Source organism: Ursus arctos, unplaced genomic scaffold, assembly GCF_023065955.2.
Source record: "Ursus arctos isolate Adak ecotype North America unplaced genomic scaffold, UrsArc2.0 scaffold_4, whole genome shotgun sequence".
Lineage (NCBI taxonomy): Eukaryota > Metazoa > Chordata > Mammalia > Carnivora > Ursidae > Ursus > Ursus arctos.
Window position 1 is genome coordinate 91,025,139 of NW_026623056.1, and position 22,283 is coordinate 91,047,421.

The 22,283-nt window shown below is 56.1% G+C and overlaps 1 protein-coding gene and 1 long non-coding RNA gene across 5 annotated transcripts in view; one reads left to right on the forward strand and one right to left on the reverse strand.

The window, feature by feature from the left end:
• The first annotated feature begins 29 nt into the window (after positions 1–29).
• On the forward strand, positions 30–16,029 carry LOC113255895 (uncharacterized). 2 transcript variants are annotated; one of them, XR_008957285.1, is made up of 5 exons: positions 30–149; positions 3,283–3,429; positions 3,832–3,975; positions 12,104–13,900; positions 15,011–16,029. It is a non-coding gene; the product is annotated as an uncharacterized LOC113255895 (long non-coding RNA). The 2 variants fall into 2 exon arrangements; XR_007188744.2 differs by lacking the exons at positions 12,104–13,900; positions 15,011–16,029 and having other exon boundaries at positions 36–149; positions 3,832–6,916.
• Positions 6,087–22,283, reverse strand: part of C2CD2 (C2 calcium dependent domain containing 2) — a 52,219-nt gene continuing 36,022 nt past the window's right edge. The window contains exons 10-15 of one of the 3 annotated variants that reach the window (XM_044388793.3): positions 21,883–22,057; positions 20,983–21,096; positions 18,778–18,905; positions 16,875–17,184; positions 14,230–14,264; positions 9,667–9,775 (exon numbers count right to left, since the gene is read on the reverse strand). In XM_044388793.3, the coding sequence (XP_044244728.2) occupies positions 9,764–9,775; positions 14,230–14,264; positions 16,875–17,184; positions 18,778–18,905; positions 20,983–21,096; positions 21,883–22,057 (774 nt within the window). In that variant the 3' untranslated portion in view covers positions 9,667–9,763. Of the gene's footprint in view, positions 9,776–13,872; positions 14,106–14,229; positions 14,265–16,874; positions 17,185–18,777; positions 18,906–20,982; positions 21,097–21,882; positions 22,058–22,283 lie in introns of those variants that run through there. The other 2 variants (XM_044388786.3, XM_026499585.4) reach the window with 2 other exon arrangements.

A 22,283-nucleotide genomic window follows, 5' to 3' on the forward strand; every position in this document is an offset into this window, starting at 1 on the left:
GCATTGTGGGAGTTGTAGTCCGCGGAGGAGGCGCCGGCGCGGGCGGCTCGGACTGGGGGCCGACGGAGAGCGGGAGGCTGGGACTGGGAGCCGCGGGACGCGGACGGTGTGGCCGACAGCAGCAAGCGGGTCGCAGGCGGTGTGGACAGGTAGTGGGAAAGCGGACCGCGAGAACCGGGGAGTGGGAGAGCGGGTGGTGTGAACCCGGGAGCGGGCGGCGTGCGCGGCAGCGGCGAGGCGCGGGCGGCGTGGACCCCCAGCAGCAAGCAGGTCGCAGGCGATGTGGACGGGGAGTGGGAAAGGCCGCGCGGACGGGGCAGTGGGAGAGCGGATAGCGTGGACCCTGGAGCGGGAGGCGTGCATGGGGAGCGGCGAGGCGCGGGCGGCGTGGATCTGCAGCCAGCAGGTCGCAGGCGGTGTGGACCGGGAGTGGGAAAGCGGGTCGCGCGAACGGGGGAGTGGGAGAGCGGGTGCTGCGGATCCGGGAGCGGGCGTCATGGACAAGAGAGCTGCGAGGCGTGGTTGGGGGTGCGGAAGGCAAGGGCAATGTGGACAGAGAGAGGCAGGGAGCGGGTGGTGTAGACCGAGAGTGGGTGGTGTGGAACCGGGAGCGGGTGATGTGGATCGGATAGTGGGAAAGCGGGCAGTGTAGACAGGAGAAGGACGAACTGTGGATCCGGACCGGCCTGGGAGAAGCGGAGCTGATTCTGCTGCCCCTTCCTCCAACACGTGTCCTGTCCTGGGTCCTGGGACCCTGGCAGCGACCGTCGCCAGCAGCCCCCGGGGTCCCTTTAAGTCTCTTCTGGTGGGTGCTGGAGCCTTAATTTCCTTGGGGGGAGGGTGGAAGAAAGGGTCAGATTTTTCTTTAAAAGCAGTCTGAGATTTGCTACCAGATCCTTACTTCTGAACGCTTCGGATGGGGTGCCGCGGTCCTCCAAAGTCCACTCAGAGACTACGCCTGGGAGCCCTTACTCTGCCCCAACAAGCTGGAAAGTCGAGTGGGGTGGGCATCTGGCCCCCGGCACAGTATGCTCCTGAAATCCACACCCTGACCAGTGCAGTGCTGCTGCATGGGAAGTTAGGGAAAAGCAGCACCCTGGTCAGGGCAGCTTTGAAGGCCAGACTGCTCCCTGGGGCTGTTTCTGCCCGGTCCAGTCCCCCAGGTCCTGGTGGCCTGTGTGGCCTCTTGACCCCCTGCATCAAATGGACCTGTGGCCCCAGAATGTTACCAATAGAAATAGAAGGGGCTAGAGGGAACTCCGCCCTCCAGAGCAGGGCGGTAAAATTGTCCTCTTTGTTCTGTCTGGCAGCCAGCTCCACCAGTAAAGTCCAAGAGGGGATGAACTGGTGGGAAATGATCTGAAATTGGTATCAGAAAGGACTCATTTCCCTCTACACAGGAAGCTCCTAGGAATCAATAGGAAAAAGATAGGACCCCATAGGAAAAGGGACAGTTCCCAGTAAGGAAAATACAATGGCTCTTAAGCATAAGCAAGGCTGTTCAGCTATACCGTCATGAGAGAAAAGGTAAAATTGCAGTGCAATCATCCTTACCTGTTACGTTTGCAAAGATTTTTTTTAAGCTTAATAGTATTATTTTGAAGAGACTGTAGAAAATAAGCTGTCTTGTCCTTTCTTGGTGGGAGAATAATTTGGGATAGCCCCCATCTGGGCCATTTGTTAGTATGGAAATTCCAAAGGGGTAGAGACTCGGGCTGGGCAGTCCCATACGCAGGAATTTATTACAACCAGACTTAGTTGTATGAATTGGGAATAAGTAAGGACCCATGGAAGGGTGGAAGGTTGAGCCGGTGCAGAGGGGGCATGCTGAAGGGGCGTGCTGAGGGTGTTGTGCTGCTAGGGCTCATGGGTCCGCAGTCCCCGACCTGCAGTGACTTCCCAGCGGCACTTAGAGTCGGTCTGCACCCGGCCTGCCACACCTCTCTTGATCATCTCACCTTTACCCTGCTCTCACCCCACCCAGCTGGGGGACCCCCTCCTCCCTCCAGCCTTCTGTCCCTCAAACACGTCCTCGAGGTCTTTTGCACGGATGCCCTCTGCCTTGGAATGCTCTCCTGGGGTTCTCCACCACCGTCTTTTCAGCATTCAGCATTTGTTCAATCCCCAAGAGCCCCAGACTGACCACTACAGCTAATGCGCACCCCTCACCTACCTCCCACCCCTCGAGCGATCACTCACAATTCTCAGATGCCCAGGTGGCCACCTCCCCCGGCCTCTGCACACCAGAGGTACTGGCGAGCATGCCCAAAAGCAGGTTGTTTGCAGAAAAATCTGACAGGGTTACAGCAACAGTGAAGACCTATGCAAGTAGAAGACCTGAGGCCACCTAAAGCCATTTGTCAAGTTAGTACACGTGGCACAGGACTGGGCTTCAGATTCCCCGTGCTCATCGCATCTTCAGGATTCCCAGTGTTTTCAGTATATTCCTTCTATGAAGGCTGGAAACAATTCCTTTTAAGGCAGATTTCTATCCCAAATTTGATTTTTTTAATGTTTTTTATTAGTTTCAGGGGTAGAATTCAGGAAGTCATCAGTTGAATATAACACCCAGCGCTCATGACATCACGTACCCTCCTTAATGCCCGTCCCCCAGTTACCCCTTCCTCCCCACCCCCCTCCCCTCCAGCAACCCTCGGTTTGTTTTCTAGAGTTAAGGGTCTCTTATGGTTTGTCTCCCTCTCTGTTTTTATCTTATTCCATTTTCCCTTCTCTTCCCTTATGTGTATCTGTTTTGTTTCTTAAATTCCATATGAGTGAAATCATATGGTATTTGTCTTTCTCTGATCTATCCAAAATTTTAAAGTTTTTTTTTTAAAGTTTTGTTTCTGAAAGTGTCAAATTTTATCATTAATAACAAAAGCAATGTAGAAACCTTGCCTGAACCCCAGGCAGAAAAGAAAAGAAAAGCCACCTATAAGAGATGTTCTTGGGCAGTTGGGGAGACCTGAACGTAGCCTCTGATACTGGGGAGCCTCAATGTCCTGCCCCCCCCCCCCCCAGCATGATGACCACTGAGTGTGTGGTGTGAAGAGGCCATCCTTCTCAGAAAATGCACTCTGAAGACTTTCGGGTAAAACATGGTATCTCCAAACAACACTCGATCAATCCATCAATAGATGATAGGTAGGTAGGGAGGGAGAGCAAATATACTGAAATCGGTGAATCTAGCAAAGTCTATACGGGTTATTCTGTGGGTTGGCAATTTTTGTTTATTTTTATTTATTTTTAAAGATTTTATTTATTTATTTATTTATTTGTCAGACAGAGCACAATTAGGGGGAGAAGCAGGCTCCCCACTGAGCAAGGAGCCCGATGTGGGACTCGATTCCAGGACCTGGGATCATGACCTGAGCCGAAGGCAGACGCTTCACCGACTGAGCCGCCCAGGCGTCCCTGAAATTTTTAAAAGTAAGCTGAGGGAATTAGAAATGAGAGGAGCTTCCATCTCTGAGTGGACTTTCCTACAAGCACTGTTGTTCCTGAGCAGAGACGAGCTGTGCATTAAGGCTTCATCATGATACCGGGCGGCCCCGCCATGGGGGCGAGGCTCTCAGCCCTGACACTGAGCCTCAGACGTGTACTTTCTAGCTCCCGTGTCTCAGCAGCCCTGGTTCTTTGTTAATTGACTCCTTTCGTACTGGACATTATAAAAATAGATATCTTAAGCCACTTCTCTGTACTCCCTCTAGCTTTGCGATCTGGCTGGTTTTTCTTACCCAGATAGAGAAAGGGATCTAATCAGCAAATAATTTAATTCTCACTACATGCAAAGCGTTGCATCGCCCTTTATGGTATTCTCGCCCATGACAGGGAGCTGACAGTTCAGAAAATGATGTCCTGGTCTCTCCAGTTGATGCAGGGTAGCTGAAGCTCGTGGCTAGGAGCTGGGATTCTCCAGCAAGACGGCCTGCGCTCCAATTCTGGTCCTGCCACTTAACCACTGTGTAGTCTTGGGTAAGTTACTTAACCTCTCTGTGCCTGTTTCGTAATCTGTGAAGCAGACAGGGATCATAATTCCTGGGGTTGTTGCAAAGAGCGCAGGAGTCACCGGATGTAAAACTCTGGGAAAGTGTGCTCGTTTCGTTCAGTTACTGTCACCGGGATCATGAACCTTCATCTGGCTTTTGTATGAAATACCAGGTAGCCGACTTTATATCAGTATAATCAATAGTTACGAGTGCTTGGCACACGCAGGATGCGGTTTGGCCGTTTGCACTGTGGAGGTGGCCGTACAGAGCCGGGGACATGTGTGGGTGGAGTGTGACCATGGGTGCGTCTCGGGCACCATGGGAAGAGGGTGTGGCAGCTCTCCCTTCGGCGAGGGCCCTGGGCGAAGTCACCCACCCTGGCAGCCAGACCTCCATGGTGAGCAATCAGCCTTTGCTACGAGCGACACATTGACATCGACACGCAGCACCCTGTATTTGTAGAGGCCACCAAGGTAAACGGTAGCACGGCTTTGTCATAGGCTCCCCCTCCATGGCGGGCTCTGTCCCCTGCGCCTGGGCTCCGGTGAGCGGCCTAAGGTGGGCTCGTGGAGGGCTGTCAGCTGACACCAGTCATTACTCACCGGGTATGCGCTGTCCTCAGCCCAGGGGATACCCGCCCGCCTAGGAGCCGGTATAAGAGGGAGTGATGTGGGGTCAAGTGATAGGGACCGAAAGAAGTACCCGGTGCTCTGGGCTGTCCTTGGTGGCCGAAGCTACTTCACGGAGAAGGCAGGGGTTGTGTTTGGTTAGGTCATTAGAACAGGGCGGGCACATGCTGGGCACCAGGGGTACACATTCACAGACCTCGGGTGGCTGGCGTGGATTAACGTGGGCCATGGGGGGGCCGCCTGGTGGCTCAGTCACTTGAGCGTCTGACTCTTGATTTCGGCTCAGGTCATGATCTCAGGGTTGTGAGCTCGGGCCCCACATCGGGCTCCATGCTAGACGTGGAACCTGCTTAAGATTCTCTCTCTCCCTCTGCCCCTCCTCCCACTCACGCACTTTCTCTCTTCTCTCTCTAAAATTAAAAAAAAAAAAAAAAATGTGGACAGTGTAGATGGGGCTGGTAAGAGCATGTGCCTGGAGGTGACCGGCAGGAGGTCTGGTTAGGAAAGCTGGTGAGGGCAAGGCTGGCCTTCCAGCAGCCCCGTCTGGTTTCCAGCTGCGGCGTCAGCACAGAATGGACCACAGGTCACATAGGAAACAGTGGCGCAGTCTCAGACCGCAGACACCTCCACCCCAAACAAGACACCGGGCTGCCACCGCTTGCCACATGGAGCGCTGAGATTCCGAATGCAAGCCCGGGATGGCTAGAGCTGTGCACAGGTAGACTGCTCCCCTTAAAGGCATGAATTGTCGGGCTCCCACTCCATACCCAGGAGGGCCGCCCCATTTTCCAAATGCTGCAGTGCCTGGGCACAGCGAGGAAGGAGGGAGGGCAACAGAGAAAGTGACCCCCAGGAAGGAGCAGAGATGCCTGTGGGGTTTGTGCGGGACCTGTCCATCTGTCGGGCTGTGCCCTGCCCCACCCAGGAGCCACCGCGAGCCCCGTGCCAGTGTGACACCAGCCTACGCTGAGCCCACGTGGGAGCGTGCTTATACCATCCCCTGTGGGCCACTGCGGGGGCAGGCGTTGACCACGGGGATTGAGGGACGTATAAAAAAGACGGCCTCCAAAGGGACAGTGCCCCTCAGAAGGTCGCTGGGGATCATGCAGAGTCCCCTCCTGCCAGCTTGCGCCATGGGAGGACCCAAGCCAAGCTGACCCTAACTGGTTGCACCCCCCCATGCACCATGACCCCAGGGGTCCCTGGAAACATTGACTTTCTAGTAAGTGGTTTTAGCCCCAGGCCTAAAACAGGATGCCAACGTCATGGTAGGACGTTCGGAGGGGTCTCTGCCAAGAACAGAGCAAGCGGCCACGGGCAAAGGGCTCCCTTCCTCTTTCACGCAGCTGACCGCGTGGGCACGCACACCGACCACCAAGCACCACAGGGCAGACAGACCGCGATCCAGGACCCCAGGGCCGATGCGGGACTTTCGGGACAGCCCGGGCTCAGCAAACACGAGTCAGTGTTTCGTGTCCCATGTGCACGTTTATTTCTTTCAGACTGTTCGTGTTCCAGCCACATCTTCCACACTTTGGTGCAGGACAGGGAACTGTGTTTAAAGTGCTACCAAGGAATACAGTCGCCGTCCGGCAAGTTCATCACCACACTCGAGCGTCAAGCCAGAGCTTGCCACAGGCCTGGAAAGCCTTTCGTTTTCTTCTTTAAAAAAAAAAAAATAGTTGTTTTGATGTGATGTTGGGGGCGGGGGGGACCTACAAGCCGAACTTGTAAATGGTACGTTACTGAGCAGTTGGAAGCTGGGTGAACTGGGTGGGTTGACATATTCCGGATGCTCCTCACAGACCAAACAGGAATGCCGAAGAGAAGGGCCCGGAGGGGACCTGAGCCTGCTTCACAGAACAGAGCAGCACCAGCGTGCCCATGCCACGTGCCGTGGTCATCGGGCCCGAGCAGGTGTGGGGCAGGGGGGCTGGGCCTGGCATCAGGGTCTACGCCAGCCCGAGACCAGTTTTCCACCCAGCGGAGATCAACATTCTGACTTCCGGCGGCCACCAGCTTGAGCTGTGAGGTGTCGAGGCCGAGAGCTGTGCGGCTGTGGCCAGGAGAAGCCCTACAGCTGCTGGCAGCGATACGAATCCTGGGCCTTTCTGCTCAGGAGGAAAACCTGCAACTCTCTTCTGCAGACGCAGCCAGCGAAACCAAAGGCCGAGACAGGCACCTGACTTGTGACTGGTGGGCAGCGACCAGCCATGTAGCTCTCAGGAGGACTCAAGGGCTGGCTTTAAACTTAAACCTGAGAGTTGATTTAAATAAAATGCTCTGTCTCAACCGTCACAGCGGGTTTCCAGTGGGACAATGGGATCGGTGCTTTTGTTATTGCTACATTAATCACACACATACACACGCTTCAAGCTCCCTTGCATTGCTCTGCAAACACGGTCCTTGAACCCAGGGCAGCGCCCCAGCTCACGACCACCAGTGTGAGCGCCGGGTTCCAGACACGCGGACACACATTAGCGTTCGCGAGAAATCAGTCTGAACCACCACTCTGCAAAAATATCCAGAACGCACGAGAGAAACAAAAGCCCTCGAGCCACTAAAGCATAATGAAAGGCAAGGGAATAAGGTGATTTACAGACTGGTACAGTTAGCATTTGGTGTATAATCTTAATTGACGTGTAACCTTCATCACATTTACTTTTGCATAAATACCAACACCATTAAAGCACAGGCCTGGCTAGACGGCCAGGGAAGAAGCATTCACAGTATCAACACGGCCCATTTTCTCGTGGTGCTATGTTCACGCGCCCTTCCGCGCTCTTCTCTGAAGCTCCCTGCTACGCCCGTGTCCTGAAAGTTCAAGGCCCCCGACGGAGAAAGTGTATGTGTGTCCTGAGGAGGGGCTTCTGGGTCTTACTCAAAGGTACGGGGCTCTCGATGTGTGCACACACACAAACACGGATCTCCTTAACGCTCTCCACCTCTCGCGTGACGGTCCTGCGTCCCATGTGGGACACAGCACCCCGTCGTTTGCCTGGGACCCAGAAGAGCCTTCAAGTCACCAGGAAGTTGAGAAAGCAAGAGCCCTTGGCAAACGCATTAAACAGTGAACAAAATGCTCACAGGGTCTATCAGGAATGGGAATGGCTAGGACATTTTTTTTTTTTTTTGAGAGCGAGAAAGCGCCAGTGTAAAACTCTGCTACTGTCGCGTTGAATAAATTGAGTTGATCTGAACTTCAAAATCAAACACACACCTGTGCTAGGAGCTTCTGCTCTGTGCCTGAAATTGTGACACGTAATGTCCTCCGAGAATTAATTCTTCAACGTCCCCAGTGCCGCCTACCCTGGGAGGAGAGGCGGCAGTCCTTCCAGTAAGACACAACAAAGCGACCAGATGCGTTCCGAAAAGACTAGCAGCGATCGCTAACCTGCGGGGACTCACCTGGTATGACGACATGTTCACGGCGACGGAAATCAGAGCGTCCTCTGTAAAAACTCATAGTCACCTGCTAATTCCTGGGATACCGGAGGATTTCTAAGTGTGTATTTCAAACTAAAATTCTCAATGTGGTTTTATACTCTCTCCCTCAAGAAAAAGGAAAGAAATTTCCGTAATCTGGGTTTTTAGGAAGGTTTTTGTTTGGCAGTGGCTCTGTTACCCCTGAAAGATGTGTTTAAGGATCAAGCGCTTGCGGGAAGGAGCGCCCCCAATTTCCTATCCGTGACAGAGGTCAGGCTTCAGGATAGCCTTTTAAATATTATTGGAAGAAAGCGAATCTCATTAAACCATCAGAATGTTTCACACCGATGACCACGGCCCTAACAAGCTCGTCCCCTGGAAGTGGCACCTTTGAGCGGTTGGGCCAGCAGTCCAGACACACGGACAGGCGTATGGACGAGGAATGTGGTGTGAAGGGTACACAGGGATATGCACGTGGAAGGCCACGTTTATCTTTTTTCCCCCACAGGAATTCAAAACGAGGACACCCCAAAACGTGTCAAGCACTGTTCCCGGCAGAATTCTGGAGAGCTCCTGAAAGGGCTGTGATGCAATGTTTGGCCCATTTATTAAACTTCCACCCCTAAGACTCCTACCTGAGACATACGATAGTTTTCTCTTTTGTCCTAAAAGTACTTGGTTTCAGCCATCGGCAACGTTTGGCAAACCAGCCAGGGACGAAAGAAGAACCGTGTGTGTGTTGTCGCCGTGGCGTTGGCTGTCCCTTGCTGCTCCCAGCTTCACTCTCCCCTCCCTTGCACGATTATGAGCGCTTTTGACACTATAGAGGAAAACGTAAGAAGCACACAGGAACAGATAGCTGTCCCACTTGCAGCAGGCTCGGAGTAAACACCCAGGAGTGCTCAGCGTGCCGTGCGCAGGAGGGATGTAGTGTTGCATACGGGTTCAAGTTATATGGCTAATATCAAAGGCAACTATCTTCTACCTTTGTCCTAGTGTCTCCGTTACCACCATAATTTCTCTCTGGACCCCAAATCCTGCCTGTGTCCCCCCTCTCTGTACTCAGGGCCAGCTGCACTGTGACGCTGAGCAGCCCGTGAGGACAGGTGACCCCTCCGGTCCATTCCCAGTGACAGCACAGAGGGACACTTCCTGTTTGTGACGCGGTCCGCGCGCAGCGTGGGTAAAATCGAGTCCCGCCCACCTGCCTCATCACCGCCCGTTACAGGATGTTCCGTAGTTCATAATGCACATCTTCTCACGTGGAACTTCAGCTCTCGGCTCTGGGCACAGCACACGTGGCAGAACCTTCCGGTCTCCTTTGGCATCTGGTGGCAAATGGGCCTTTGTCAGTTGTCTCTGGGGGAAACCTCCTGGCCAGAGACTCGGGTTTTCATTCCCCTAAACCCAGCTAGACCAGGCGGCCGCCTGACAGCTGTGGGCACTCGTGCTCCGTGCTGGCGGGCGGTTAGGTGGGCCCGCGACTTCCCACGTCCTGGTGCAGCGGGCTGCCGGCCGCGGGCTCCACCGGGGCCCCATTCACGGCGCTCTTGCCTCGGTGCCTGGAGAGCAGCTTCTTGTTCAGAATCCTGGTGAGGGTCACCCCCTTCCTCCGGGCCCCCTCCGGCTGCTGCAGGAACACGAGGTCGTTGTGGGACTGGCTCATGCCGGGGTCTTTCTGTTGGTGTCGCCGGCGGAAGAACAGCTTTGCGCCTTTCCTTAAAATCCCTCCTGCAAGAGGAAAGCACAGGGGGCTGGTCAGGTGGGCTGCGAGTGAAACACCGGGACCACTAGTCCAAAATGAAGAGACGCTGAGCTGAGAAGCCGTGAGCTGCAGTCAGTGCATCCCAGGGCCCACAGCTCGCTCCCTGACCTCCTCGTCAAGGCTGACGGCAGGAGGCCGTCCCTACCTCGGGTCCCCTGGCCCCAACCCCCAGGAAAGATGGTCATGCTACTGAAACCCCAGCAGGGTCAGGGAGCCTTTCCAGTCGGCCTGGAATTCTGTCCATCTGTGAGCCGGCGCTGACGGCTTTGAAAGGAGGAAGCCCAACCATCTGGACGAGGAGCTTTGTGGCTATTTGGCAATTCATTATTTTCATGATGGAGCCAACGAAGACTTGAGTAGCCATGACAGACAGCAACACCCGTCCGTGTTTATTCAGGGGGGAGCACGTGCTGGTTCTTCTCCGTGAAGTGCGTGCTGCCAGGGGCGGAATCGGGCCCAGCCCTGTCTGCGGACCTTTGAACCATCGGCACCCCGGAGCCGCATGCCCGTGACTTGAAGAGGCCGCTCACTGGGCCTGGCGCTGAGGACGACTTCCCATGTGCCGTGTCCGGGTTCGGCTGCGCTGCAAAGCGCAGGAGCCCCAAGGCACGGCCTGAAGGTCATCCGGTCAAAGTTGCCAAAAAGGCCTTTTTTTCTTTTCCTTTTCTCTTTGGAGATCATCAGCCTATCTTGCAGAATCACGAGGACGTGTCCACAGTGATCTGGCGTGGAAAGGTGGTGTGCAGGGGTTGCAAGGGCAGCGGGAAGGGGACAACAAACGTGTGTGTGGCTCCTCTCTTGCCTGCTGCGCTACGTCTGGGGGCCACGAGTGTCTGTTCCTGGAGCCATTCAGATCCCCGTAAGAGGCAGCCTCTCACGAGACATCACCGGCTGGGGGTGTTACACCACCAGTCACCACCACCAGCTGGACTTGACTTTGCAGTCTGGCCGCTGGTGCCCACTGGTTAATTCTCCAGCATATCAGATGCCCTGGGCACCGTGAGGGGCTCCAGCCTGACAGGTCACCTCTGGTCACGGGGGCTGAGGGAGGGTTTGTGATCTGCAGGAACCTGCTTTAGGCTCGGCTCGGGGTCCCTGAAGGGCATATAAATGTGGGCTCTCTCCTGGAACACAGACAAGGAAGGCGGGATCCATTTGGTTAACCTCGAGTGTTCTAATCCCATGCACCCCATCTCTCCAGGGGGCTAGAAGCCTGTGGGGGGCAGAGCAGCCCCTCCCCGGGGCAGCTGGAGGCCTAGCAAGACAGGTGTGGCTCTGGAGGACCCCCGTCTCCAGAGCCCATTCCAGGGGTCCCTGCACTGAAAATTGTCTGGGGTCTGCAGCCAGGGGCTGGGGTGTGAGCAGGGGTGGTGCTAGGAGTTGGATCATGTCCCTCCAGAATTCCTATGTTGGGGTCCTAACCTCCAGGAGCTCAGAATGGGACTTTAATTTACAGACAGGTCTTTACGGTCAATCACGGCAGGCGCTACGCCGGTATGACTGTGTCCTTATTCGAAGGAGAACTGTGGACGCAGGCGTGCCCATGGGAAGAGTGCCAGGGGGAGGTGAAGGCAGGGATGGGGGTCATTTTCTACAAGCCAAGGAAGGTCAAGGACGCCAGCAGACACCAGAAAGCTGGGGACAGCATGGAGCAGATCGTCTGTCATCGCCGGCAGGAGGCCCTTGGACTTCTGGCCTCTGGAGCCAGGAGACTGTCCATTTCTGAGCACGAGGCTGTGTGGAATGGGGCAGAGCAGCCCACCCCGCCGGGCAAAGCATCCTGCTGCTGGGAAGCTGGAGAGAGGCAAGAGGTGGCTGTGTTCACAATTCTCTAAAAAGGGAATCTACACGTTTTTAAGCAATCGCTTTAACTCTTTTCAATGAAATTGCACTTGGAGCACCTGGGTGGCTCAGTCGGTTAAGCATCTGACTCTTGGTTTCAGCTCAGGTCATGACGTCAGGGTCGTGGGATCGAGCCCTGCACTGGGCTCTGCACTCAGCAGGGGGTCTGCTTGAGCTTCTCTCTCTCCTTCTGTCCCTCCCCCCCACTCACATGCATGCTCGCTTTCTCTCTAATAACAATAAAACTTGAAATGAAATTGCACTTTAAAAGACTAAAATTCAAATTCTTGCCATATTAACATGAAATATCAGGGAGTTCCAGCCTGTGAATAAAATTGGGAAAGTGGAAAGACCCGTGTGTCATACTGACTTGAAACGCTCCTGCTGGCTGCAGTGTGTCCCACGGACAGGACCTATAACGGGCTGTCTTCTGTGCTTCCAACCCCACGCAGGCTCTCCAAACAGGTCTGCTGTCTTGTTAAATCTGACTGTTCAATATCCACACGAGAACCAGATGACGTCTGTCCTGTGTCCTCTGGCACACATCATCCTAACGTCGCTTGAGTGACTCACCAACTGTGGGTGTCTCCTGACTCGACATGACTTGTCACGGCTTCTATGGGGACAATGCTACCGCCTTGGATGGAGGGGTCATGTGAAAGGAGGGACCGAGGTTTGCAAATGTATAGGCTGGAGCCCCGCTTCTCTCTCCCAAAGGCCTCGGAGGGAGATCTTATCCCTACAGTGATGTGCTCTGCCCCACTGCCGAGCGCCCCAGGGCAGACAGCCTGTGTGCTCTTGCCTGGCTCCCCTCTGCACCTAAGGCCTGCTGTCTGAGGGGGCAGCGGATGGGCCCCACCCCCGCGAAGCGGCCAGCAGGTGTCTGGTAAAGGACGTGTGCAAGGGCGGTCACCGGGGAGGCCTCCTGGGAGTGGGATGGCTCTCGGTTCTCAAAGCATCCCAGAGCACAGCCCTGCACCCCAACCCAGACATGGACGGGCTTTCCGGAACAACATCAGTCTCGAAGGCAGGCCGGTAGTGTGTGGAAGACAGGACGCAAATCCCTCCCAGGTCCACAGCTTAAGTCCTCAAATGTGAAGAAGGACTTGTGTAAACGGAGGCCAGTCTGTTCTCCCTTCTAAATAAAAATGTTAAGGTCTGTTTAAACTGGGGCACAAATCACAATGACCTCTGGGGTAAATAGGGCCGGAAGAACAAGGCCACAGAGGGGACACTGACTCCGCCGCTCCCCAGAGGTGTGAGGGTCAAGGACAGACAGGCCAGCACACTCCCCCGTCAGCTGGGAAGGGATACGGAATGGAGCCCCCTCTGCTCGCCGGGACCATGCTGCTCGGTCTTCGGGGTCCGCTTGGCCAGCGTGCCCGACGATTCTGTCCGACGCTCATCTGTGACGTGAAGGCACTCAGTAGATGCGAGGCGAACAGCGCCCTCAGCCGTCCCGGACTAGAGCACATACCTGGGATGGCGTGGGTGGCCTTCATCCCATCAGCTCAGTGCCCTGAGAGCCAGCGCCAAGGGCTCCCTCCAGGAGAAGACATTCTGTCCCAGGCCGGCCCGCCCTGCAGATTTCACTGTCAGACCCCACCATGGCCTGAGCCACTTCCTCGAAATGTAGCACCTCTTGGTCCTGTTTCTCTGCAGAACTCTGGCCAAGACAGTAACTAACAGTTTGGCATGTCACCCTTGCCTCTGGGCCCCCGGAGTCTGTCACCTTTGCTGATAGGGACGTTCACGGGGCCTGAGCAGGAGGGCCTCCGGGTCTGGGTTTGATAAACCCGAGCTCCTTCTGTCCAGACCACCTCAGCCTCTAACAGGCAGGGGCGAGACTCAGACCTCGCCTGCAGCCATAAAGATTCCTTCAGGTAAAATCTGGAGAGAAGGTATGTGAAATTTGAAACAAATAGCCAACATCTTAAATGGGGGACAGAGAGAACAAAAAACAAAACAAAACAACCTTTCCCTGATTCTAGCAAGGTTAAAAAAAAAACCCACAAAAGGGCCAAAGGAAAAAAAATAGGAAGAAATTCAAAAATAATTATTCTAAGTTAGAGCTTTAATATAGCAAATATTTGCAAATTTATTCTTGTCTCCACAGACCCTAACAGACACGAATAGGTCACTGAAGAATCCATCTCCAAATCTGAGAGAGGAAAACCGTGACCAAAGTCACTCTGCATGTCGTAGGTTGCTGCCCGAAGAACAGCTTTTGAACTCAAGCCAAACCACAGGTAGTCCGTCTAGAAAAGTGCCTGCTTGTTAGAACCAGCCCCGGCTAAGGGAGGCGGTGTGTGTGCACTTGGCAGGGCTCGAGGCTGGCTGTCCCCTGAGCTGGGGGACAGCGCCCCGCCCCGCCGAGGCCACGGTGCGACACTAACCCCACCAGGGGGCGTCTCAGGAGGAAAACAGGGAAACTGGCATCCTGGGCAGGTCACGCTGGAAAGGGGACGGGAAAGGAAGGGAAGGGGGGTCAGCTTCCTGCTATTGCAAAATACGGTTTTCTCATGGCAAGGCTGCACTCAAGGTTTTGAAAAAAATATATAAGACAAAAATAACTTACTGTGTAGGCAATTAATTCTGGTTGGCATAGCGATCCTCTTAAGTTAAAGGGAATGAGCACGAGATGGAGGAGGTCAGAGGTCAAAAGAAAAGTATGCAGGAGCAAAACAAGAATGACAGACAGTGAGTCCCGCAGCATCGCACCCGCGCACACGTCACGTTACTGGGCAGGAGACCTGGCAAGGTTTGGGGGGCTTGGGGGGGTTTTTTTGTTTTGTTTTTTTACTTTTTACTATTTTACAAAGTCTCCGTCAATACTTTTGTTCTTCCTTATGGTAAAGTACACAGAACACGGACTCTACCATCTCAGCCCTCTCTAAACACACAGTCACGTTCCGTTCATTCCTGTTGCTGTGCAACCACACGGACGCTTGGTGAAGCTAAAAATAAACCCGAATTTGAGGACTAGATTTCCTGTATTGGCTGCAGCGTCACAATATGTGCATTTCCAACCAGTGAGATTCTAGCAGAATTCTAAGTACACTGGCAGTCGTGGGGACCCGTGCGAACTCCCTGCCGTGACAGGACATTCGGGTGGTGCTCTGGCCAGAATATGAGCTTCGGTTTACAAAGGCGAGAACACTCCATGCAGCCACTCCCTTGATCCCCAGGTAGAAAACTGAAAATCCCCAGCACACAGAAACGATTTGGCACCTGTAACACGTTACTGTCTAATGTCTGACAACATCTCCTAGAGATGCAGTGTCCAAATCTTTCCAGAAACACTGGAATAGAAGCAAGTTTGGGAACACTGCCGAATACGTCTCTTTACAAATCTGCAGCATTGGTGAGGTGGACGATGCCCCAGACGCCGCGTCCAGCACGGTCCCCGGGCCCAGGCTCCAGGGAAGCGCCAAGCACACCTGTCAGCACCTAGGTCCCCAAGAGTGCCCTTTTGGAGGGTGCCATCCCCTGGCCAGTGATGGGAAAGGAGAAGCATGGCCATGGCACAGCCAGGATGGAAACCCACGGGGAAGAACTCTCTGGAAGGAAAAGCAGAGGAAGGGAAGGAGGAAGCAACGGATGGTCTCTGGATGGACTCGGGGTCAGCGAGGCGTGGCCTCTCAGAGTGAACGCAGGAGGGGAGGTTAGAGGGCTGGGGTTCATGAGAAGGGGCAGCGGACTGTTGGCCATCAGGAGAAGGAAGGGGCACCCCACCCTGCACTTCCCCTTCTGCCCTGCGCAGGGCACGCTGCCTTCCTCGGGGCTAGGGGAGCTCCCTCGGGCGGTGCTGGCCCCCAAACCAGGCCAGGGGAGGGGGGGCTGTGTGTGCCGCCCTGTGCCCCCGCAGCCGGGCCACCTTTCCCATAACCTGGGCTGTGCCTTCCGAACGGGAGCAAGGGAGCCACCGGAGGTCTGCGCGCAGGTCACCCAGGCTCAGGCCGGCGGGTGGGCAGAGGCCTGAGGGCTGACCTCCGTCTTGTGGCCTAGAGATCATAGCCTCTTCCTTCTCCTGACTTCCAGCTGGTCCCCAGCTGTGCCCTCTCCGCTTCGGCGAGGGCGTGGCTCACGGGGACACCCACGAAGCAGCCGCCCACAGCAGGGCCCTCCAGCTCAGCAGCACAGACACGGGCCACGTGATGCCGTGTGCCCGGCCGTCCTGCCCGCTGTGGAGCGGCACCCTGGCCTCTACCGCCTGCCGCCAGCAGCACCCCCACCCCCAGCTGTGGCCGCTGAAACTGTCTCAGGACACTGCCTGTGTCCCCTGGCGGGCTGGGGTGGCACAGTCACCCGGTTTGAGAACCACTGGCCCGTGGCGGCAGAGCAGCTCACTGCGGCTCCCGACCTCGGGACCGACAGATTTCTGCACATCTGCATTCTCGGGGGGCGAGGGCTTAGCGCCAAGCACCCCACGACTCCCAGCTGGGACCAGGCGCCTGTGTTTGGTCTCCCATCCTCTCTGCACTGGGAGCCCTTATCCCCGCCTGGGCAGTGGCCACATCCTCGCACACGGAGGAGGAGCTGAGGCTCGGGAGGCATCCGGCCTGCACCTCAAGGCCCTAGACTGTATTCCCTCGGAGACAGTCCTGAGGGTACTGTCGCGCCGGAGCACTGAGGAGACCGCACACGCAGACAAAACCTCCACACTTACAGCTTCGATTTGGTGCTAGTGGAAAACAACGGATTATTCTCATGACAGGACTACTCATCACTACACTATACAAGTTAATCGGTTCCTTTTCTGGGGGGCTTATCTCCCCTTGGACCCCAGCAGTCCGAGCGGTGAGGTCTGGCCCGGTTTCAGTCGGAGGCACCGTGAGCTGAGCTGCCGTCTGCACGGCTGCGGGCAGCCCGGCCTCTGCTAGCTTCCTGTGGAGTTGCTCAGTGACCCCCTCAAACGTTCTGGAGAGTTCTACTTCTGGGGGAGGGGAGTGCAGCCAGAGGAAGGGACACCTCCAGGCATGACCACAAACTGCCCCCCTCGATGCAGAGAGATGGAAGGTTCTGAATATGCCCCCTGCCCACTGGCTGCAAGTGGGCCCAACCCTGCCACGCGGGTGTGCGTGCTGGGGTGGGGTGCGGAGGGCGGGGTGCCGAGGGTGGGTGGATTTGTGCAGAAGGGAAGGGAAGCAGGTGATCGGAACTACAGGTTAGCTTGGAAACAGGCAGGAGAGGAAAGCGGGCAGGGGGCATGGGCACACGTACCTTTATGCTTCTTGGCAGCACCCGGCTCTGAGACGCTCAGGGAGCTCTCCGACAGCTCGTCCCCATCGGGCTCCAGCGGGGCCTGGCTGCCCCACGCCGAGGCCTGTGACACCTTGTCCAAGTCCCAGGAATCTAGCTCGCCCTCCTGGGGCTCCAGAGCTGGCGGGGCCCGGGCTGAGGCCTCGTCTTCCGGTGCAGCAGGGGCGGCGGCCGCCCCCACGAGAGACAGGGTGTCCTCCTGGCGGGTGCTGTCCACGGAGGCCGAGTAGTCCAGCATTAGGGCAGCGGCATCGTCCTGAGATAGTGAGGTCTGTCCCAGGACAAAAGAAAAGAAGTCAGCATGAGGGACAATGGCAAGGACACGCGGAAGGGCCCGAAAAGCTCCACGCAGATGTCCTGAGAGTGACTGCAGTGTGAGAAGATGCCCGCCTGCGGCTGTCCCAGGACGTGCTGCGTGTTTCACGGGGAGTGAAATGCACAATGCAGGTCTCCCGTCGCAGCCGAGGGTCAGGGGCCCTGGCTGTGAGGGGCGCCTGAGTTCCCAGGGAGGGGTATGGAGGAAGCAGACTCCCTTCCCCAGCAGGGGGGCCCATGGAAGGGAGAGACTTCCTTCTCAGTGGCAGATGGCGCACCCGGGGGCACAGGAAGTGGGCTATAGAGTCAGTGTGTCCTTTAACACTGCTTGCTGCAGGAGTTTGTTTCCTGCAAGCAGAAATTACTCGGCATACACACTGTGGCCTGAGAATTCTGCGTGTGACCTTTCTGTGTGTAAGACAGGTGCAGGTGCTGCCCTGACCCCTGGGGCCAGTGGGCTGGAGGGTGGGAAAGTGACTGCAAGGGGCCAGGGGCTCCCTGGGGCCGCCCCACTGTTCGCAGGGGAGCCTGCACTTGGCTGGCTGACTCAGGCTGGGGCCATCTGAGCCTCCGTGAAACATAGTAACCGCATGGGTTGGATACATTAAATGTAAAGTCCACGGTTCCTAGTGATTCCAAGATACAGCCTTCTAGAAAGCAGACAGGACGTGGTCGCAAACTCCTTATGCTTCGCCCCCTGCTGGCCGCCGCCGGAAGTGCACTCAGGAAGGCCAGGAGGCGCCACGTGGACTTGGGTGCCCGGGAGCTGTCCCAGTTGGTGCTTGGGCACTGGGCACCAAGGCCCCAAGAATCCTGGCAACACCGGTGACTCAGCTCTGGCACCTCCTCTGACCCACTTCAGCATGAGCTGTAGACTGCCACTCATTCCCTCCAGGTACCAGCCCACCCTCTGTGTTCACCTAATCTTCTTGCTCCTTACCCCCCCCCAGCGACCCAATCGCCAGACAGCCCCTCCCTTTCTGGCATTCTCCTTGTTCTTTCTGAGATGTTAAACACACATGCAGGACCCTTGCGCGGCCCCCGGCCCTGAAGGGCTGCTCTCTGTTCTCCTGGCCTGCGTGGCACCCACCCCGGGCTCTGCGCCAACGTCGCAGAGTGAGAGAAGGGAATGAGCAGCGGCTGGGGATGTTTTAAACAATCTGTGTGTCTCTGACGGCAAAAGGCTCAAACACTCATTGCAAACAACTTAAATGGTTTGGAAACGTGTCGACCTGCGAGAGGGCGAGAGGGTAGCGGCTCGGTCCCCAAACGGGGGCCTCCGTCATGCCAGTCTTTCTCTTTCAGTAGCTTTTCTTCCCACGATTGACCAACCCCTCGACAACCAGAGCACCCGGGCCAGAGGCCTGCAGGCTCCTCACCAGCGGGGTGAGCTGCACAGACGGTGCTGAGCGTGGCCCGCAGCGTACTGGGTGAGGGACGGGACCTGCCCTTTGCAGGGAGCGGTCTGGACGTCCCCAGGAGCTCGGGCTACCTTCCGCCAGGAGGAAGCCGGGCCACTGACAGATAAGCCCTGGGGCACGGGACGCACCTTGGAGATCCCTGATATGATGATGGTGCTCTTCTTCCGCGGGGACTTGACCTTCAGCTTTGAGGACTCGCTAAGCTGGCGGATGGCGACTTCTGCCACGGGATCCGAGCCATTCAGCACCAGCAGCTCTGCGGGAGGGAAGGCAGCAGTGGGCACGCTGTGCACACCACGCACCGTCCTGGGGACCCCCAGGGCGGGTGGAAATGATCCCCAGGCAGGGGCCGGCAAATCTATCCTGGAAAGGGCCAGAGAGTAAACAGGCTAAGCTTTGCGGGCTGGCCGGCCTGTGCCATGAGCGCTCACGGTGGCCTCGGTCCCCTCAGGCAGCCTGAGCCCGTATGAAAGGGATCAGACGAGGCAGGGCTCCAGTGAAATTTATGAATGGAAACAGGGCCAGGTTTGGCTCATAGACGCCCCCCCCTCCCGGTCTACAGCTGCTTCTGGATGGTTCCGTGCACTCACTGCTGTGTACTTACTCAGATTTCTGCACTTTCCCATATGCCAGTCATACCTCCACGGAGTTGAAGGAAAACAATGAAAGCAGGTAGACCAGCAAACAAAGAACCTCTGAGCTCTTAGAAGATTCTGGACTTTGGAAGGCAATGCCTGTTCCCTCGCCACACTGGTTCAATGCAGTGGGTTCCTATGAGCCAGTTCGTAAAGGCAGCTGCTTCCCGTGGTCAGTACCCCACAACTGGCCCACATCTGTGGGATGCCTAACACCTAGCAGTGCTTGCAAAGGGCTCGGAGCACATTGTTCATGTCGCCGGCCCCACACCCTATGAGGCAGGTGCCTTTTTTATGCTCCTCTGAGACCTGGGGGAATGTCAGGCAGCCAGGGGTGCGGCACAGCCGAGGTCTCTGGCGCCTGTCCCTTCACAGAGGGAGCTCCTGCCCAGCCCGAGTCAAACAACAGGCTATCAGAGGGGCAGGCGTTAAGAGGAACATCTCCCATCTCGGGTTCGGCCATGGCCCGAGGATGACAGATGCTGCATTTCCCGAGGGAGAGGCAAAGGGCCGGTGCGGCCACACACTGCCTGACCACCACCCACGCTGAGAAGGGAGAGGCTCAGGAGGAGGGGTCCAGCGAGGACTCCCCAGGAGAGCGCGGCACGGCCATTCCCAACACCGCACGCCACGCCCAGTAGTTCTGAGCTATCCTTCAAAGCCCTGTCCAGGTGCCGGGGTGCCTGAGAAAGCTACGATGGCCCCGGGCGGTGCAGGGAGCTGACCTGGGGCCTGGCCCCGCTGCCCACAGAGCAGGAGAGAAACCCACAGTGGGAACGTCAGCCGGGCCCTTTAAAAAGGGATCCTGTGCCAGGGAAGGAGTGCCTGCAGTACGAGGCAGCGGGGCGCTCTGGGGGGCCGGAAGGGGGGCATCGGGAGCGGCCAGCCAGAGGAGGGGCACGGCCTGCGTCTAGGAAGCTGCAGCTGGGGGAGCCCGCGGTTTCCGGAGAACCGTGACCACTCCCGCAGGGAGAGGCAGCGTCAGCTGCACCAGGCTGAGGGGATCCAAAGCCGTCCTAAGACAGCACCCATCAGATGAGAGCTTCCCGCCCCCGTCCTCTCCTTGTCCCTTCCTTGACCTTGGCAAGACCAGAAACAGGACTGAGAGGCTAGGGAGAGGCGAGCCAGAGAAAAGCAGCCCACCTGCCCTTTCTCTGACAGCAGGTCACACCCAAGCAAAGGGAGAAAACGTAACCCCCAAGTTTAGATTGTGCTTTGACTTAGGGAGGCAAGAACTCATCTCTCCGAAAACATTCATTACCTGAACATGACCCTAAAAATGGGGAATTTGCAAGCAGAGTTCTGGGGGAGACCACTCCTAGCAAGCAGCTTTTCTGGGACAGCCAGAGACAAAGCCACCTCTACGATGACACCCGCGCCCCGCTTGCGTGATGATGTCCATAGCCCTGGTACATTGGGCGAGAGGAAAGTCAGGCTCACAAGTTACATAACATGAGGCAAAAACTGGGTTTCTATGTTTATTTTGTGAAAGCATCTGCTAGAATCTGAATACCACCCCTGGTCTCTGCCTGGCTTCCATTCCCGCCCCACCCCTGCTCGTCCTCATTCTGCTCTTATTACTCACAAAAGCGCCTCCCAAACTCCGAAAAGCAAATGCTGGCCTGTGGGCAGATGAGAAAGACAGGAGAGCCTGGAGGGAGGCAAGAGGGAAGACACGGTAAGCACGCGCCCCGTTACCTGTGTCCGAAGAAGAGAAGGTCTTACTGACGGGAGCGCCGTGGCAGGAGATGGCCTGGACAGAGATGTCCTTCTCGATCACTTTCACCTTGACCGGCGTCTTCAGGGGAGACTCTGCCAGGAGGAAATCCAGATCACAACGGCCCCCAAAGCCATCTGAACCTACAGCTTCCGGAAGGAGAAATCACACCTCTCACGCAACCCCATTCATTCAGATTTTTTTTAACAATCTCTCATTCGGGGGGGTGGGTTGCGGAGTTCAGGTGCCCAAAGGGATGCTGGGAACCTGGGTTTAAATAAAATTTCAGAAACATTTTAATTAAGCCAGAATTTCACTTTCTGCTTTGTATTCAAGAACGGTGGTGCTGGGCAGCCTCTTCTGGGAAGATAACATATTATCTATCTGGAAGCAGAAACACAGTAGAAATAAAAATAAAATAAAAAGTCCTACACTGAAACCGAAGTTGTCTCTGGGACAGAGGCTGGGGGGACAGGGACAGAATTCAACTAGACCTAAAATGACTGCACACCTGGACTTCTAAAAAACGGATTCTCAACCTGAGAACGTGCGCTGATCCCTCACATCTAATGTTTCAAGACCACGGGTTGTCCCCCGTAAGCGTGATCGGGGGGTCCATCGAGCTAGGTATCCCCTCCAGTATCTCGGCTTTTGCTTCAGCGTGCACTACAGGTCTGGGCCTTGCTTCGGCATGTCATGTATTTGAGAAAATAGAAAGGTAATTGGCTAAAAAGCAAAAAGCTAGGCCTTGCCACGTACCCTGCTTTCCGGGCCACGGACTGTCTGAACCACACTCACGAGGACAGCCTGCGGGTCCCACCGTCTACAGAGACAAGGTGCTCACGGGCTGCGGGACTAGAGTCCACGGGGGCTGCACTCACCACAGCTCAGCGGGGACGCCCTCCCCGTGTCAAAGCGAGGCTTGGTTTTCACGGCAGTGACAGTAGTGACCACGGTCCCACACGGCATCACCGTGCGGTCTTTTTCTACCTTTGCAGCAGGAGCGGGCGGAGGGGTCTGCCAGGATTTCGCTTCACCGGGTTCTAGGTAAGAAAACTGCAGAGAAAGCGGGTTACATGTTTCGTGCAGCGCCACACCGACCCCTGGGCACACACGCACGCTGCCTTCCTCTCATAACCTCGGACTTCATCCCTCAACATCGCTTAGTACTCCAGCCATCCTGTCATTAGTCTGGGTCTCCCCAGAACTGACAGAGGGTGCGAGGACCCCTGCTCAGACCCAGCCACTCAGCACCTGACCATGGGCACAAAGCCTGGAGAAG